The 17,804-nt window shown below is 44.1% G+C and overlaps 1 protein-coding gene across 3 annotated transcripts in view; it reads right to left on the bottom strand.

Annotated features, from left to right (window-relative positions):
• LOC123769961 (tubulin beta-4A chain) overlaps positions 1 to 17,804 on the bottom strand; it is a 52,226-nt gene that overhangs the window by 3,241 nt on the left and 31,181 nt on the right. For 2 of the 3 annotated variants that reach the window (XM_069301072.1, XM_069301073.1), the window contains 4 exons: positions 4,961 to 5,069; positions 2,632 to 2,742; positions 1,850 to 2,094; positions 777 to 1,084 (listed from right to left, as the gene is read on the bottom strand). In XM_069301072.1, coding sequence (XP_069157173.1) covers positions 777 to 1,084; positions 1,850 to 2,094; positions 2,632 to 2,692 — 614 coding nt within the window. In that variant the 5' untranslated portion in view covers positions 2,693 to 2,742; positions 4,961 to 5,069. Of the gene's footprint in view, positions 1 to 776; positions 1,085 to 1,849; positions 2,095 to 2,631; positions 2,743 to 4,960; positions 5,070 to 13,658; positions 13,811 to 17,804 lie in introns of those variants that run through there. The other variant, XM_045761480.2, reaches the window with a different exon arrangement.

Below are 17,804 nucleotides of genomic sequence, written 5' to 3'. Positions count from 1 at the left end.
TGTATATATATAAATAAATAAATATACAAGTTCGTACATAAAATGTTTCGCTAATGGATTTTGAAACCTACCTAACCTAGCTTCGTACATAAGGCGGTTCAATAAAATTCGATTTCAGATTGTCAAAATCGTATATATAGTTAAGTTAGGATGTATTAGCTATGACTAGGATATGTCAGGCTCGATTGGCTTAGGTTAGGTTAGGTAAGACTAGGTAGATATTAAATTCGTTGGTGAACCGTCTTGTGTACGATGCGACCTGTGTCTCCTAACCTAATCCAACAGAGCCCAACACAAACACAAACAAATAATAAATAAAGTTTGACTATAAAAAGGCAAGATTCGTCGAACCGTTTTGTTTTCATTTTACATAATTTATAGTGCCTTTATCAACCTCCTAATAGGGTCCCTCAAATTTTGATAAACAGCATGTTTATCTCTCAGAATGTTCGGTAATATGTTTATTGTTTGTAATGTGTCTATATATATGTATGAACACGTTGTACCGAACGGGATGAGAATAGCTTGAGCTACCTCAGAGAACAGCTTGAACTACCTCAGAGAATAGCTTGAGCTACCTCAGAGGTAGCTCAAGGTAGGTACCTAACCTAATAGCTTGAGCTACCTCAGAGAATAGCTTGAGCTACCTCAGAGAATAGCTTGAGCTACCTCAGAGAATAGCTTGAGCTACCTCATCCCTTTGTGTGTATTTTACCTCAATAAACTTATTCCAATATCAACTTCGAGAACCAAAAAGAGGAAGAGCCATAACTGACCCTCTGGCGGTGAGCGGCGTGAAGCCCGGGATGAAGAAGTGTAGCCTAGGGAAGGGCACCATGTTGACCGCCAGCTTCCTGAGGTCGGCGTTCAGCTGGCCTGGGAATCTGAGGCAGGTGGTGACGCCGGACATGGTCAGGGACACCAGGTGGTTGAGGTCGCCGTAGGTCGGGGTGGAAAGCTTGAGGGTCCGGAAGCAGATATCGTAGAGAGCCTCGTTGTCGATGCAGTAAGTTTCGTCGGTGTTTTCGACCAGTTGGTGGACGGAGAGGGTGGCGTTGTAGGGCTCCACAACGGTGTCTGACACCTGCCCGCCACCACCACAAATTCAAATTCAAATTCAAATTTTTATTCCGGTACAAACGTGACTATGTATTCATACATAGATGATGAGCTACAAACATAATGTTGGGTTTGTAGATAGTTTTAGATTTATAACGGAAAGTAACTAAAAAGCCTAACCTATACAAAATAAGCAATCATAGGTTTAATGTATGCAATCTTAAGCCTAATATAGTACATATATGTGCTTACTAGGCCTAGGAATATTTAAGTTTTTTTGTTTTTCTGTGCCCTCTTCAAAATTAAAAGTTCAAAACGTGAATATTGTTGGCTGCAACAATTCATTGTTGTAGGTTGGACCAAATAATTGCATAAGTACTATAATTTTTGGAGATTGAGTTGATATTGGTAGGTGTATGTGTTGTATGATGAATGGTAATGATGTATGCTAATCCTAACGTTCGAATATATTTGAGTTAGTTGAACCACAAAAATGATTTGGAAGATTTTTGAAATGCCTGGAAAATTAACCGATACGTTTTCTTTAGTGATGGAAGTGACAGCGACAACAATGGTATAGGTACCTGAGCACACCTTGTGGCTGGGTATACTGTAGTAGGTTACAGGAGGGAATATTGCGACTGGGCATAGTATAGTAGGTTACAGGAGGATACCTTTAGGCGGGGTATACTGTACAAGGTTACAGGAGAGTATCTTGAAAGTGTGTAGTGTAATAGGCTACTGAAGCCACATTATGGCTGGACATGATGTAATAAGTGCAGGAGGGTACCTTAGGGCTGGGCATAACGGAGAAGGTGTTCATGATGCGGTCAGGGTACTCCTCACGGATCTTAGAGATGAGGAGAGTACCCATACCCGAGCCAGTACCACCACCGAGGGAGTGCGTCAGCTGGAACCCCTGCAGGCAGTCACAATTCTCGCTCTCTTTCCTGATGATGTCGATGACGGAGTCCACCAACTCCGCGCCCTCCGTGTAATGTCCCTTTGCCCAGTTATTGCCCGCGCCACTCTGACCTGCAGAGACAACTCCACACTTAGCTCTCTCTCTTCAAACTGGGGCATGGACAAATCGTTCACAAGATGATTCGACAAAGCTCATTTTCTGTTCGTTAAAACTGTATATATTATTTGGGTAGGATGCACAAGTTTAGGTTAGGCTCGGTTGGGTTAGGTTAGGTTAGGTTGGTTAGGTTAGGTTAGCTTAGCTTAGCTTTCGTTTGGTAAGGTTAGCTTTGGTTTTCAAATCTGTCTTGTGTACGATAACTTGCATTCTTTAAACGTATGTCCAAAACTCCTTGTGTAGCCCATATAAAGGGGTATATATATATGGCCATCATTGAATATGTAACCTGTGCCTACCATTAAACCACTGTAGTATGTTCTTATGTATACTTTATAAATATAGTTATTAATATTATTATTATATTGATATGTATTACAAAGTATCGCATTAAGATATTTCACATTAAAATACAGATAAATGAGAATCTTAATAGCAGTTTCCAGGGGGAATTTTAGATCTCTTAAAAACAAAAAAGTTCTGAATTTCACCGAAGATGAAGTTGTCAGGTTTGAAGAGGTGGCCGAAGGGTCCCGCCCTGACGGAGTCCATGGTCCCTGGCTCCAGGTCCACCAGCACCGCCCGGGGCACATACTTCCCACCTGCGGCCCACAACACCTGCTCACTACATGTGCTTGTGTTCATACAGCACACCTGCGCTACCGTAGCGTGTACACACGCACGCACATGAAAACTACGATAATCTTCAACCCTACAGACTGTAGTGCTGCCAAGGTAATTGGGTCAAGTATAAAATAAAATGATAGGTTGGCTGCATATTCCTAGATTACCAGAAGGCCTTCGACACAATTAAACACTTAGGATTTCTTCACAAACCAAAGGAATATCCTGGAATAACGGTGAGAACCGTGGACATGATGGGGAGAAATACCTGTCAGAAAGAGAAAGTCAATGAGATAATATATCAGAATGTGAGAGTGGTAACTTTGGTGTCACAAGTCGTTCAGTATCGTGAGGAAATGAACCAATGCATGTGAATGTCCACTAATGACACGAAACTAGACTAAATGTGGTAGGAAATCCTAGGAAAATTACAGGACTGGTTCGACAAGTGGCTCCTAGATTTCGCCCCCGTAAATGCAAGGTAATGTGAATTGGAGCAAACGAGGCTTTTAGGGATCTAAACAGGAAGAATTCAGGGTAATATATTAGCTGTATGAGGCCAGTGCTTCAGTGTGTAGCTCCCGACATGTAATACTCACCTAACACGGCACAACACAAGCTTTGAAAGCGTTCATAGTTAGGCAGCTCTAATTATTCTAGAGTAGCAAGGCCTGAGATTAAAGACGGAAAGAGCTGGATTGTACATCATTTAATAAGTCAGCTAAGCAGGGAAATAATTGTTCTGACTCTCTGCACCTATTTTAATTTTCAAATTACGACTTTTTACACCGAAAATATGCCAATTACTGAAAACGGCGATGGGTCATATTTTGCCCAAACCCCACTGCAGTTTTCAAAATATCTGAAATGTCGGAAATTTGACTCCTGAGTGTGATTTTTGAGCCGAATTCTGACTCTGCACCTATTTTCATTTTCAAATTACGACTTTTTATACCGAAAATATGCCAATTACTGAAAACGGCGAAGGGTCATATTTTGCCCAAACTCCCCTGCAGTTTTCAAAATATCTGAAATGTCGGAAATTTGACTCCTGAGCGTGATTTTTGAGGCGAATTCTGACAGTGAGACATACATGATCCACAGGAGGACTCACTGAATAGATAAAGATGAACTGTTGAGTATGTGAACTAGCAGAACGAGGTGTAATGATTAGGAATTATTTCTTAGGAGTGAGAGTAGTCGAGGATAACCCCACAGATAGGGTTATAAGTAGATATGGTTAGGTTAGGTTAGGTTCACTTAGACTATGATTAAAAGAATAGTGATAACATAGCGGAGTATATATTATTCTCAGGTCTTAGACCCTTCTCCGTAAGGGTGACGAGGCACCACAATGGTTGATGAGTATATTACACCGGATAAATCTCGGCAAATGACATTGCTGCAGCATTTAATCAACGCTGAAAACGTTAATTTAACGTTATTTAAACGTTACTAAAGCCCGACGTTTTACCGCCTGGGAAGCAATAGTCCAGCCCCCCCCTCCCCCCCCGTCCGCTCAGACACAGCTGGTCAACCCAGCAAGCACAAACATGCAAAGTGACGTTAAATAAACGTGTGATGAACGTCGATTCAACGTCGCTTGTGCAGATTTCCACGGGCGGGGAAGAGGGAAGGGGGGGGGGGAGAGTGAATGTTGATGTAACAATAGTTCAACGTTAATTTAATATTGACACAACATTATTCGTACACATTATATGGCAGCTCGTACAGCAACCCGTTCTCGCACTTTCTTATAGTCAATATTGACTTATTAAATACGTGCATATGTGACATACTAATTTATTGTGAATATTTTAGTTTACCTTGAAAAGCTTCATAGAAAACACCGACCAATAATTACAATTATTACTTAACCAATTATAGGTATAAGTTAAGTAATAATTGTAATTACGAAGCCATAAGATGCTTATCTTAACATACTAAGAAGGTTAGGTAAGGTCGGTGTTTTCTATGAAGCTTTTCAAGGTAAACTAAAATATTCACAATAAATTAGTATGTCACATATGCACTTATTTAATAAGTCAATATTGACTTAAAGAAAGTGCGAGAATGGGTTGCAACATGATGTGTACATGAACCTCGTCAACGGTGAGTGACAGGCCAGTGTAGCAGTGATGGAGGAAGGTTGAGGGGAGTGAGAGAACGAGTGAGAGAACTAGTGAGAGAACGTACCTGTGGCCTCGGTGTAATAGACATTAATTCTCTCGAGTTGTATCTCGTGTTGGCCCTCGTAGAGCCCCGTGGGGCTGATGCCGTGCTCGTCGCTAATCACCTCCCAGAACTGTAAACAAACATTCACTTTACAATTTCATTCATTTGAGCCCCTGGGACACACACGCACACACACACGCACACACACACACACGGTGGAGAAGGTGAGAAGGTGGTGGAGGCCAAGACCGTCAGTAGTTTCAAAGCGTTATATGACAAAGAGTGGTGGGAAGACGGGACACCACGAGCGTAGCTCTCATCTTGTAACTACACTTAGGTAATTACACACGGTATGTGTGTGTTCTTGAGCTATGATAGAGCTCGAGAAGCTCAGGAACCTGTACACCAGTAGATTGACAGTCGAGAGGCAAGTTCAAAGAGCCAAAGCTCAACCCCCGCAAGCACAACTAGGCGAGTACAGAGGAGAGAGAGAGGCTACGAGTTACGAGCTGAGGCCACAAGGTCTCAGCCTGCTAAGAAGAGCTGAATGTCGTCGTCTCCTGAACGGATCTGCAACAAAAAAAAGATTACAGGAGTCCGTGATTCAATCGCAGAAAACAGAGGATGGCGCCGCTAGCGCGAGAGATGTCGTTGTGTTGTGGCAACGGTCAGTGTTCGATGGTGGTTGCTAGGGTGTGCTTCTGGCCCCCACAAGTACCCACCTCTAGGGTGTGCTTCTGGCCCCCACAAGTACCCACCTCTAGGGTGTGCTTCTGGCCCCCACAAGTACCCACCTCTAGGGTGTGCTTCTGGCCCCCACAAGTACCCACCTCTAGGGTGTGCTTCTGGCCTCCACAAGTACCCACCTCTAGGGTGTGCTTCTGGCCTACACAAGTACCCACCTCTAGGGTGTGCTTCTGGCCCCCACAAGTACCCACCTCTAGGGTGTGCTTCTGGTCTACACAAGTACCCACCTCTAGGGTGTGCTTCTGGTCTACACAAGTACCCACCTCTAGGGTGTGCTTCTGGCCCCCACAAGTACCCACCTCTAGGGTGTGCTTCTGGCCCCCACAAGTACCCACCTCTAGGGTGTGCTTCTGGCCCCCACAAGTACCCACCTCTAGGGTGTGCTTCTGGCCCCCACAAGTACCCACCTCTAGGGTGTGCTTCTGGCCCCCACAAGTACCCACCTCTAGGGTGTGCTTCTGGTCCCCACAAGTACCCACCTCTAGGGTGTGCTTCTGGCCCCCACAAGTACCCACCTCTAGGGTGTGCTTTTGGTCTACACAAGTACCCACCTCTAGGGTGTGCTTCTGGCCCCCACAAGTACCCACCTCTAGGGTGTGCTTCGGGCCCCCACAAGTACCCACCTCTAGGGTGTGCTTCTGGCCCCCACAAGTACCCACCTCTAGGGTGTGCTTCTGGCCCCCACAAGTACCCACCTCTAGGGTGTGCTTCTGGCCCCCACAAGTACCCACCTCTAGGGTGTGCTTCTGGTCTACACAAGTACCCACCTACCTGTAGAGTGCTGGTAGTCTTGGGTATACCACTCCCCAAGTGGTATACTAGGGTGCTATACCACTCCTACTAAACCTGTTGCCTGGGGGGACCCGCGTAGCCTGGTCACACCCTAAAGGTCCAGAGTTTGAGTCTCACAGCAGGACATAAAGCGTAAAATCGGATTCGTTCCAGACATATAATTGGGAATTCCAGGCGCGGGGCAGAAATGGTTGGGCGCGTTTTCTATCACCTAATGCATCTGTTTCCCCTGACTAACCAGGAGTTAGTCAGCTTGTTGTCGAGTTGCATCCTGGGGAGGGTTATTAGTTCAATCTTATGGGGGGGGGGGGCTCGATATAAGACAAAAATATACATATATACACTGACTTCCTGTCCCTGACACAATGAATTATTTATTTATATTAATAAAACACTGACTCATCGATAGCCCAACCACTTTGACTGGATGACAGAGCGACGGTCTCGTTTCTTGCAGGCCGGCGTTCAATTCCCGACTGTCCAAGTGGTTAGGCACTATTCCTTTCCCTCCGTCCTATCCTAAATCCTTATCCTCCTCTCCCTTCCAAGTGCTATATAGTCATAATGGCTTAGTGTTGTCTCTCAAGTTGCAGCCCCGCTCCTGTGCCAGGTAAGTCCACTCCGGGCTCACCATAGCCCGTGCTACTTGCAACTTTCTGTTCCCAGTAGCTGAAGCTAAGACAACAGCAAGAAGTGTTGTCCCATGACCACCTGAGCTGGTCGTCAGCACGTGGGGCGGCGCCCCCGCCCCACCCTCCTAATTATCTCCCCAGGGGGCGAGAGTTATTAAATAATATAATTGTTGTGCACTTTGTTGAAATATACTGAATCGGTAGATCTTTCCCCTGATTATTATAGCTCTTGTAGATGGGTCTTCGTGTAATAAGAGCTATCTCTTGTAGACGGGTCTTCGTGTAATAAGAGCTGTCTCTTGTAGACGGGTCTTCGTGTAATAAGAGCTGTCTCTTTTAGATGGGTCTTCGTGTAATAAGAGCTATCTCTTGTAGACGGGTCTTCGTGTAATAAGAGTTGCAGTAGTAGTTCTAACATGAGCGTGAGTGGTTGCGCCTACTGACGCTGATGTGATACTGGAACAACACTTCCAGTAGGCTATAGATATATAGGATACCTTAACTAAGAGCCAGGCTTTTTTTTCAGGGATATTCCTGCGCGGGCCCTAAGCCTCTGGTTGGCCCACTAAGTGTTGCTTGTTTCTGTTTGACTTGGGCGGAGTATGGGTATTTATGACTCTTAAGGTCGCTTCAGTAAGATTTTGCCATATGTGTTTAACAACTTCAACTGCTCTGTTGAATCTAAGGTGAAATCTTAATGGGTTTGTAACTGTGTACTGTTAGATAATGTTCCAGTGGTCTGTCGGGCATTCCTCCACAGTGCAAGGGCGAGGCTGATCGTGTAGTCACCCAAACAGCTGCTGGCCTGACCCAAGTGTACCTAACTGAGCGATGTGTACATCATGCAGTGTAACAGAGTCTTCAAGGGCTCTGTGTGGGCAACCAATGTGAGACTCCCTATTGAGTATGCAGCGCCAGCATTCAATCTTAACCTGACGAAAAAATTGTAAAAGGTTCAGATGTATACAAGAAGACTCGTTCCTAAGTTGTGGGTTCTGACTTAGGATTAAGACGGAGGGGACGGGGCCTAGCCACACAGGAGGAGGAACTGGGGGGACATGATAGCGATATACAAGATTCTAATGAAAATTAACAGACAAAGAAACATTATTCAAAGCTAGGAACAGCAGAAGAGGAGCCGCTAGACACAAATAAGTCGCGGAAATTTTGGAAAGATTTACTTCGGAGAAAGTCATTAAAAATAATGAAAATAAACCTTAAGATTCTAAACCACAAATTCTGGAATATCAACATAAGAGAACTGGATTAATCGAGGAAGCGGTTGATAGGCAGCTGCAACCCTGCAACCACATCCAGTCCACCACTGCAACAGGTCTGGGAGACTCCCCCCTCCCCCCCATCCCAACCAAACACGCCAGTCTGCACCTCCCCCCCCCCTCAACCCCCCCCCCCCCGCAGACAGTGGCAGACTCGACCAAAAAACCCCGACGGATGTCCTGAAATAGTTACTGAAGACGGCTGCGCGTCATCCACGCTCCTGTGGTTGAAGTGTTGAGACACCTGGAGTGTGTTCCCACCCCAGGCTGAGGCGGGGGTGTTGAGCTACAGCCTGGGGTGACCTGGGGAAGGCCGCACACGCCACATACAACATGATGTGACCTGGATCTACACGCTCTGTGACTTATGGCATGACTAGAATCCGGTATTTAGGGGCAATTTTCTTCGTGGCGAAGATGGTAGTGGAATGTAGGTCAACACGCTGACTAAATGCTTGTTCAGAGACACTGACATGTTAGTGGCGCATGTCTCATGGCAACTACCGAGCGCAGGTGCGAATGTTTGCTCGTAATGTTTGCTCGTAATGTTTGCTCGTAATGTTTGCTCGTAATGTTTGCTCGAATGTTGATGAATGTGTTTGTGGCGTCCTACCGTGGTGACAGAGAACACGTGGAGGTGCAAGCCTCAGCACACTGCACCATATGTGTTGATCAATAGTGGTCTGACCTACTTGTATAAATCGTTAGGTACTGAATATTATAGTACCCGCGGCTACAGCTGCTGCTGCTGTTGCAGCTATACGTCAACATCGTAGTCTCATGCTGGCGTGCAGTTCCTGCAGGGGGAGCTGCTGTCTTTGTTATCATTCATATCTTACAGGGAGCCGGTCGGCCGAGCGGACAGCACGCTGGACTTGTGATCCTGTGGTCCTGGGTTCGATCCCAGGCGCCGGCGAGAAACAATGGGCAGAGTTTCTTTCAACCTATGCCCCCTGTTACCTAGCAGTAAAATAGGTACCTGGGTGTTAGTCCTGGTCAAGGACCGGGCCGCGGGGACACTAAAAAGAAAAAAAAAACCGAAATCATCTCAAGATAACCTCAAGATATTGTCCATGTGAATGACTTGGTCCAGTCTCAACTTTAATGATATGGTTGGAAAATTAAAACAATTCCTTTCCTCGGGGACATGATCGATATATATATATATATATATATATATATATATATATATATATATATATATATATATATATATATATATATATATACGAAGCTGCGAACTAAGTACACGAAATAGTGAAGCAAGAACACAAAGTGGGTGTATTGATTGTGTAGCAGCATAAGCAGAGCCAACAATCAACCTTCCTTCCACCTCAACCCTTCCCCCCCCCCCCTCACCATCACCCCCACCCTCCCCCCTCTCAACTCCCCACTCCCCCCCTCAATTACTCTCTCCCAACAACATAACAACGCCACATTCATTGCAAAGGCCACACAAAGTTACAATTCTACGAGACAATGATTGTAAACAAATATGAGGTACAAGAGACTTACTAAGCACTACACATATTGTATGGTTGAGTGTGGGATGGTTCAAGGGGGTTAAAATACACCTTCATACGTAAAACCAGATGTATATACGGTGTATAAATACACCGTAACTCAAGTGTATTTACACGGCGTTAACTTAAGTCGTGTTCTCCGGTCCGGCGTGAATTAAAGTCGACGATTCACGGGTAAGCCACTATGGTGGATTTAATAACCCTTCAGAAAAGGGGTTGACAGGCCTTAAGCCACTCTTCCCCCAACCCTCCAAGTATGTTCTGAATATAGTCCAGGATGGAAGCAAACTCGGTGTATACTTGCACTCAGAAGCGAGGGTTCACCCGGTATTTAATGGAGTGAAATACCGCTGGATTGAAGGTCTTTCCGAGTGATGTATCTACGGTAAGGAAGGGTTATTGTGCCCTTTGAACACCGGTAATGTTGATGCGGATTATATATATAACATGTAACTTTTAGCTACACACACACACACACACACACACACACACACACACACAACTTGTTCTCAAGTTCGACTTGAGAATGGTCCAGGACGGACCGAAACGTCGTCGTCCCTTCAACTTCTAGTGTGTGGTCTGGTCAACATACTTCAGCCACGTTATTGTGACTCATCGCCTGCACACACACACACACACACACCAAGCAGCTTCAACCTGGAGTTCATACCTAGTTAAACACAAGACAAAGTTATAGAAGGGTCAGAGGTATGCCACCAAACTTGTCCAAGGAACTGAGAGGTATGAGCTACGAGGAAAGGCTAAGGGAGCTGAACCTCACGTCCCTGAAAGACAGAAGAGTAAGGGGAGACATGATAACCACCTACAAAATTCTCAGGGGAATTGACAGGGTGGACAAAGACAATCACTTTAGTACGGATAGAACACGAACAAGGGGACACAGGTGGAAACTTAGTACTCAAATGAGCCACAGAGACGTTACAAAGAACTTGTTCAGTGTCAGAGTAGTTAATAAATGGAATGCATTAGGCAGTGATGTGGTGGAGGCTGACTCCATACACAGTTTCAAATGTAGATATGATAGAGCCCAATAGGCTCAGGAATCTGTACACCAGTTGATTGACAGTTGAGAGGCGAGACCAAAGAGCCGAAGTTCTACCCCCGCAAGTATAACCAGGTGAGTATAACCAGGTGAGTACACAGGCAAGAGCTTAACGCTGACACAAGTTTACCTGTTGCCTGACAACCCTTACCTGACCACATCAACAAATAATCACAAACCATCACGAAGGCCGGTTTACACCACACAATCACCTGTAAACTAAATACTCAGCTGGCCCTTCGTAACGTGTAAACTTGTAGAGGCCTCAGAACCCTTCACTGTTATTCACAATACACGAAACCAAGAATATATATATATATATATATATATATATATATATATATATATATATATATATATATATATATATATATATACATATATATATATATATATATATATATATACTGAGAATAGCTCCCTAGTTTATGGTGTTAAATCTACTATAACGTAGTACTGTAGTACTGGACAATTTTCAGGACTAAAAGTATGCTTTAATAATCCTTCAGAGGTTGATCGGCCTTAATAACTCTATAGATGTTGAATGGTCTTAATAAGCCTCAAGAAATTGATAGGTCTTAATAACCATCCAGATGTTCGATAACCTTATTAATCCTCCATAGGCTGACAGGCCTTAAGTTCAATACCAAAACAAGCATGAGAAGATTGCGACAACAAATGAACAATATAGGCTTACTAACCTAACACCTAAATCAAATAATTACAATTATCAAACACCCACACACACACCTTGTAATGATCACACACACACACACACCTTGTAATGATCACACACACACACACCTTGTAATGATCACACACACACACACACCTTGTAATGATCACACACACACACACACACACACACCTTGTAATGATCACACACACACACACACACCTTGTAATGATCACACACACACACACACCTTGTAATGATCACACACACACACACACACACACACACACCTTGTAATGATCACACACACACACACACACACACACCTTGTAATGATCACACACACACACACACACACACACACACACACACACACACACACACACACACACACACACACACACACACACACCTTGTAATGATCACACACACACACACACACACACACACACACACACACACACACACACACACACACACACACACACACACACCTTGTAATGATCACACACACACACACACACACACCTTGTAATGATCACACACACACACACACACCTTGTAATGATCACACACACACACACACACACACACACACACACACACCTTGCAATGATCACACACACACAGAGTAATGGTTTGACTTCGCGAGAAACGGACTTTTCGCAGTAACAATTACAGCTCCATACTTAGAGTTAATGACACTAAAACTAATTATGTTTTGCAAACTGTTGCGTGAGAACAGTAAACTTCTATGACAAGAGTGTTTGTGTGTAATGATATTTGAATGCGACGTAGAGTAGGTCTTGTTTGCTAAGATGTATATATCTTGATGTATATATCATATATACAGATGTATATATGTTCATCCATCCACCAATCACAAGCCTCGCACCCAAAAAAGGGAAAAAGACCAAGAATGATGATTCTACACCACCGTGCATCCTGAACCAGTCAAGTCAGTCAAGCAGCTGGGTCAAGCCCCCCCCCTGGCATTTTGTCTCTTACCAGCCAATTCTCCCCTTTAGCCATGCTTAAGCTGTACCCTCTTCCCGCTCAGTCAATGGCTATCTTAGCTATACATACGTTCAAGAGAATGTCTGTCTGACCGCTTGGAGGCCAGCAAATGAGAGTTGGGCTGTCCTTTGTTGCAGGCAGCGTGGGTGCAGGCGGCCCTGGCCTGCACCCTTGGAATCAGGTATGACATACGTAGCTTAAATGACCTGCTCGGGCAGTTAAAGACGAGTCATTACGCCAGTGGAAGCTCTTCAACCACTATACTGCTATTGTAACTACCATCACCACTGTTATTGCTGCCCACTATTATTGTTCTCAACCATTATCTTACCATTGCCACTACCGCGGGGAGGGATTGGTTTGGCTAGTACTATTCCTCATATTCAACTGGTTCTGTTTTGTTTTTTAAAGATTGTCATCACTACTAATTTCACCGACACCTACCACTGTCATATGAACTGAGACTACCACTACCACCACCACTACCACCACTACCTCTCTCTCTCTCTCTCTCTCTCTCTCTCTCTCTCTCTCTCTCTCTCTCTCTCTCTCTCTCTCTCTCTCTCTCTGAGGTACCTCATACCTTACTGCTGATGGAATGACGGGAACCAGGGACTAGCTCATACCTTGATGGTATGAAAGGAACCAGGGGGCTACCTCATCCATAACCACACTGGATACAGTCTCCGCTACACATCCGTAACCAAACGGCGAGGATACAGCCACAGCAGTACAAAAAAATCCACTGAAATAGTCGGCCTGGGTGGAGATTTCAACAGAGGTCTGCCCCTACCACCAGCGCGCCCGGCACCTCAAACGTGGGAAAAAAAGAACCGGGAAAAAAAGAACCGGAGAAAAAAGAACCGGGGAAAAAAGAACCGGGGAAAAAAAGAACCGGGAAAAAAAGAACCGGAGAAAAAAGAACCGGGGAAAAAAGAACCGGGGAAAAAAAGAACCGGGAAAAAAAGAACCGGGGAAAAAACTGCATTTACCTTGGAGCCAATTTGATTGCCACATTGTCCGGCCTGGATATGGACAATCTCCCGCATGCTGTGTCGTCAGTGTAACTTAAGAGGCACTTAAGTGTATGAAGGAGACCCTCCCAGAGTGGCTTCCCTTGCCTGAGTGGCAGTTCTGCCCACCACCACCCTGACCGTCCCACACACACACACACACACACACACACACACACACACACACACACACACACACACACACACACACACACAAGGAAATCAATACAGCGCACTGCACTATGGTCAGTCTTTCTTCCTGAAATATACAATTCCTTTTAATGCTGCGCATTGTAATAGTGTTACTGTAATGGTACTTAGAGTGAAAGGTATTCAAATGTTCAGTGTGATTGTTATCAGTTATATCTTAAATAAGGTTTAGATCTTCAGGTGTTTCTTGGTGAGTAAGACATGAGTCAGCTCATGTCTAACATTCCAGCAGGCACGTGACTGAGGACATTACTCGGAGTAATGAGTACTCATTACTCGGAGAAATGAGTACTCATTACTCAGAGAAATCATAATATGAATAAAAATCATTTCTTTTTAAGCAATAAGAAAGTATATATATATATATATATATATATATATATATATATATATATATATATATATATATATATATATATATATATATATATATATATATATATATATACATATTCATTTCATCTGATACATCTGTTCACCTAACTGTAAATAGGTAATTAGGGATTTGGGCAATTTTTATGAGTTGTATCATGGGTAGTGTCAGTAGTTGCCCCAGGGGGTGGACCTCACACCTGATGCACCTGTTCACCTAGTAGTAAACAGGCACACGTGAGTTAGGGAACTGTTGTGGGTTGCACTGGAGAGAAGGTCAGTGGACGATCTAGAGGGAGAGGGGAGTCTCGATAAGCCTAAGGATAAGGCTTCCTGTCCCAGACAACGAAAATAATAAAAACGCCGTACGACAACATCGACGTCTCCTGTACAGCGCTGCCAGACGATATTTTTTTGCTTTCCATTTCAAGTTCAATTGCCAAAGTTAACCGAATCAAAGTCAGTCTGACCTGCCGTACTCTAATGTATCTTCCATAAAGTTAGCTAACATATCCTAGCCGACCTAACTTATCCTAGCGATCTTAGCTTATCCAAACCTCGCCCAAAAGTATTTTAACGTATCTTAGCCTTTCTAGCCTAATCTATGTTACTCTAACCCATCAGAGCCGGTCTTAACCTATCACACCCAACCGTAGCCTAAACGGGTGTTTTTCTAACGGAACTTATTAACCCTCTAGAGGCTGATAGCAACCCGTTCACGCACTTGCTTATAGTCAATATTGGCTTATTAATAAGTGCATATGTGACATACTAATTTATGCAACTAGGCCTTATAATAACCGCCCAAAAGGTGAATACAACCGCCAGCTCGACACCCACCCCAAATCATTAAAGTCTACGGTTACGTCAAGATCATTTTCACTAACAAATATCTGCTATGCTGTACCGCAGAGTGACGCCTCAACCGAATGGTGTATAGCTAGCTTTTCTGTGTATGTATGTATACACAGAGTGGTGTATAGCTAGCTTCTCGGTGTATATATGTATACACCCAGATATTCTTTGAGTTGTGGACTATGTTAAGGATGAAACTATACATGTTCGTTGCACCGTAAGGAATTATTGTGTATTTGTACGATCTCCAGAGGTTGATAGGTCTTAATAACCCTCCTGGCCAACATAAGAACTATCTTCAGAAATCAGAATACATCAGAAATAGATAACTATATATATGTTGTACCTAATAGCCAAAACGTACTACTTGGACTAGTATGCAAGGATCGATTTGCCTAACAGGCATAGTGATTTTCGGTATTTTCCCCAAAAAAAATTTAATTATTTTTTTAATCATAATAATTTTTAATGTATAATATACATGTGTGTGTGTGTAACTGAACAGATGAACAGACAGACACAACAACAGGTGGCGAAGTAAACCAAAGTTGGTATATTGTTATAATCAATGAATACGGGTGTGGCTACCAACACACACACACACACACACACACACACACACACACACACACACACACACACACACACACACACACACACACACACAGATAGAGCTGTGTAGATATGATAGAGCCCAATAGGCTCAGGAATATGTACACCTGTTGATTGACGGTTGAGAGGCGGGACCAAAGAGCCAGAGCTCAACCCCCGCAAACACAACTAGGTGAGTACAACTAGGTGAGTACACACACACACACACACACACACACACACACACACACACACACACACACACACACACACACACACACACACACACTAGTTTACTAGTTAGTAAACAGTTGATTGACAGTTGAGAGGCGGGCCGAAAGAGCAAAGCTAAACCCCCGCAAAAACACAACTAGTAAACACACACACACACACACACACACACACACACACACACACACGAGTGTGTGTGTGGACAGCGCGCTGGACTCGTAATTCTGTGGCCCGGGTTCGATTCCCGGACCAGGCAGAAACAAATGGGCAAAAGTTTCTTTCACCCTGAATGCCCCTGTTACCTAGCAGTAAATAGGTACCTGGGAGTTAGACAGCTGTTACGGAGCTGCTTCCTCACACACACACTTCCACACACTTCCATACACACCCCTTCCTACGGAGGGGTGTGTATGTGTGTGTGTGTGTGTGTGTGTGTGTGTGTGTGTGTGTGTGTGTGTGTGTGTGTGTGTGTGTGTGTGTGTGTGTGTGTGTGTGAAAAAATTAGTAGTTGGTAACAGTTGATTGACAGTTGAGAGGCGGGCCGAAAGAGCAGAGCTCAACCCTCGCAAGCACATCTAGGTGAGTACACAGTGCAGCTGGGAAGCCGGGTCCAAGAGCTTAAACACTAGAATGTAAATACATTGAGTTATGTTAGTCCTAAACATAGTCCAGAACTACAGTTAAATGTTGGTTGGTCAATATGTTATTGTGGAGGTTTTAATAACCCTCCAGAGGTTGTTAGCCCATAATAACCCTCCAGAGGTTGTTAGCCCATAATAACCCTCCAGAGGTTGTTAGCCCATAATAACCCTCCAGAGGTTGTTAGCCCATAATAACCCTCCAGAGGTTGTTAGCCCATAATAACCCTCCAGAGGTTGTTAGCCCATAATAACCCTCCAGAGGTTGTTAGCCCATAATAACCCTCCAGAGGTTGTTAGCAGATATTAACCAAGCTAAACTGGCTGGCTTCCAACCGCCTGTGATGACCCAGAGAGCAGGAGACCAAGATCAATACCCAACTGTAATGTCCCGTCACCTATATATATATATATATATATATATATATATATATATATATATATATATATATATATATATATATATATATATATATATATACATACATATACATACATACCTACATATATACATACATATATAGACATGTAATTACTAGGCTACAAAAGCGTTCTTAAATTATTAAAACAAAAAAAAAAATATTTTCTCTAGTGTTGTCAGTAATTAAAACAAATCCTTCGGTACTGTCAAGCTGTTCTTCAAATAAAGTCTTAAATATTAGACTATTCTTGAACAGCCTTGTCGCGTTGTTGGGGCAAGACAGGGCAGTGTGTGGTCATACCCACCCGTCATTAAGGCTGATATTCTTGCGCTAAGCAGGGGAGAAATACAGCCATGCGGACGGTATGTGTTGCTCCAGCATGATTGGGCCAATCAGCTGCTGGAGCGTCGGCAGCAAGCATAATAGAGGATTGCTGCAGTGGGCTTATTGATGTAGCTGAAGTAATCGATTGTTAAGACGCTTGTCAACCCCGACGGAGTGGTTATCTTGAGGTTATCTTGAGATGATTTCGGGGCTTTTTAGTGTCCCCGCGGCCCGGTCCTCGACCAGGCCTCCACCCCCAGGAAGCAGCCCGTGACAGCTGACTAACACCCAGGTACCTATTTTACTGCTAGGTAACAGGGGCATAGGGGGAAAGAAACTCTGCCCAGTGTTTCTCGCCGGCGCCCGGGATCGAACCCGGGGCCACAGGATCACAAGTCCAGTGTGCTGTCCGCTCGGCCGACCGGCTCCAAGGTTAATATCATGACCCAGTCACCTGCAACTCACATTAACTCTATATATAT

The sequence above is a fragment of the Procambarus clarkii genome, chromosome 45, assembly GCF_040958095.1.
Source record: "Procambarus clarkii isolate CNS0578487 chromosome 45, FALCON_Pclarkii_2.0, whole genome shotgun sequence".
Classification (NCBI taxonomy): domain Eukaryota; kingdom Metazoa; phylum Arthropoda; class Malacostraca; order Decapoda; family Cambaridae; genus Procambarus; species Procambarus clarkii.
The sequence above is the reverse complement of the archived record's forward strand: the minus strand, read 5'-3'. Positions and strand labels throughout refer to the sequence as shown.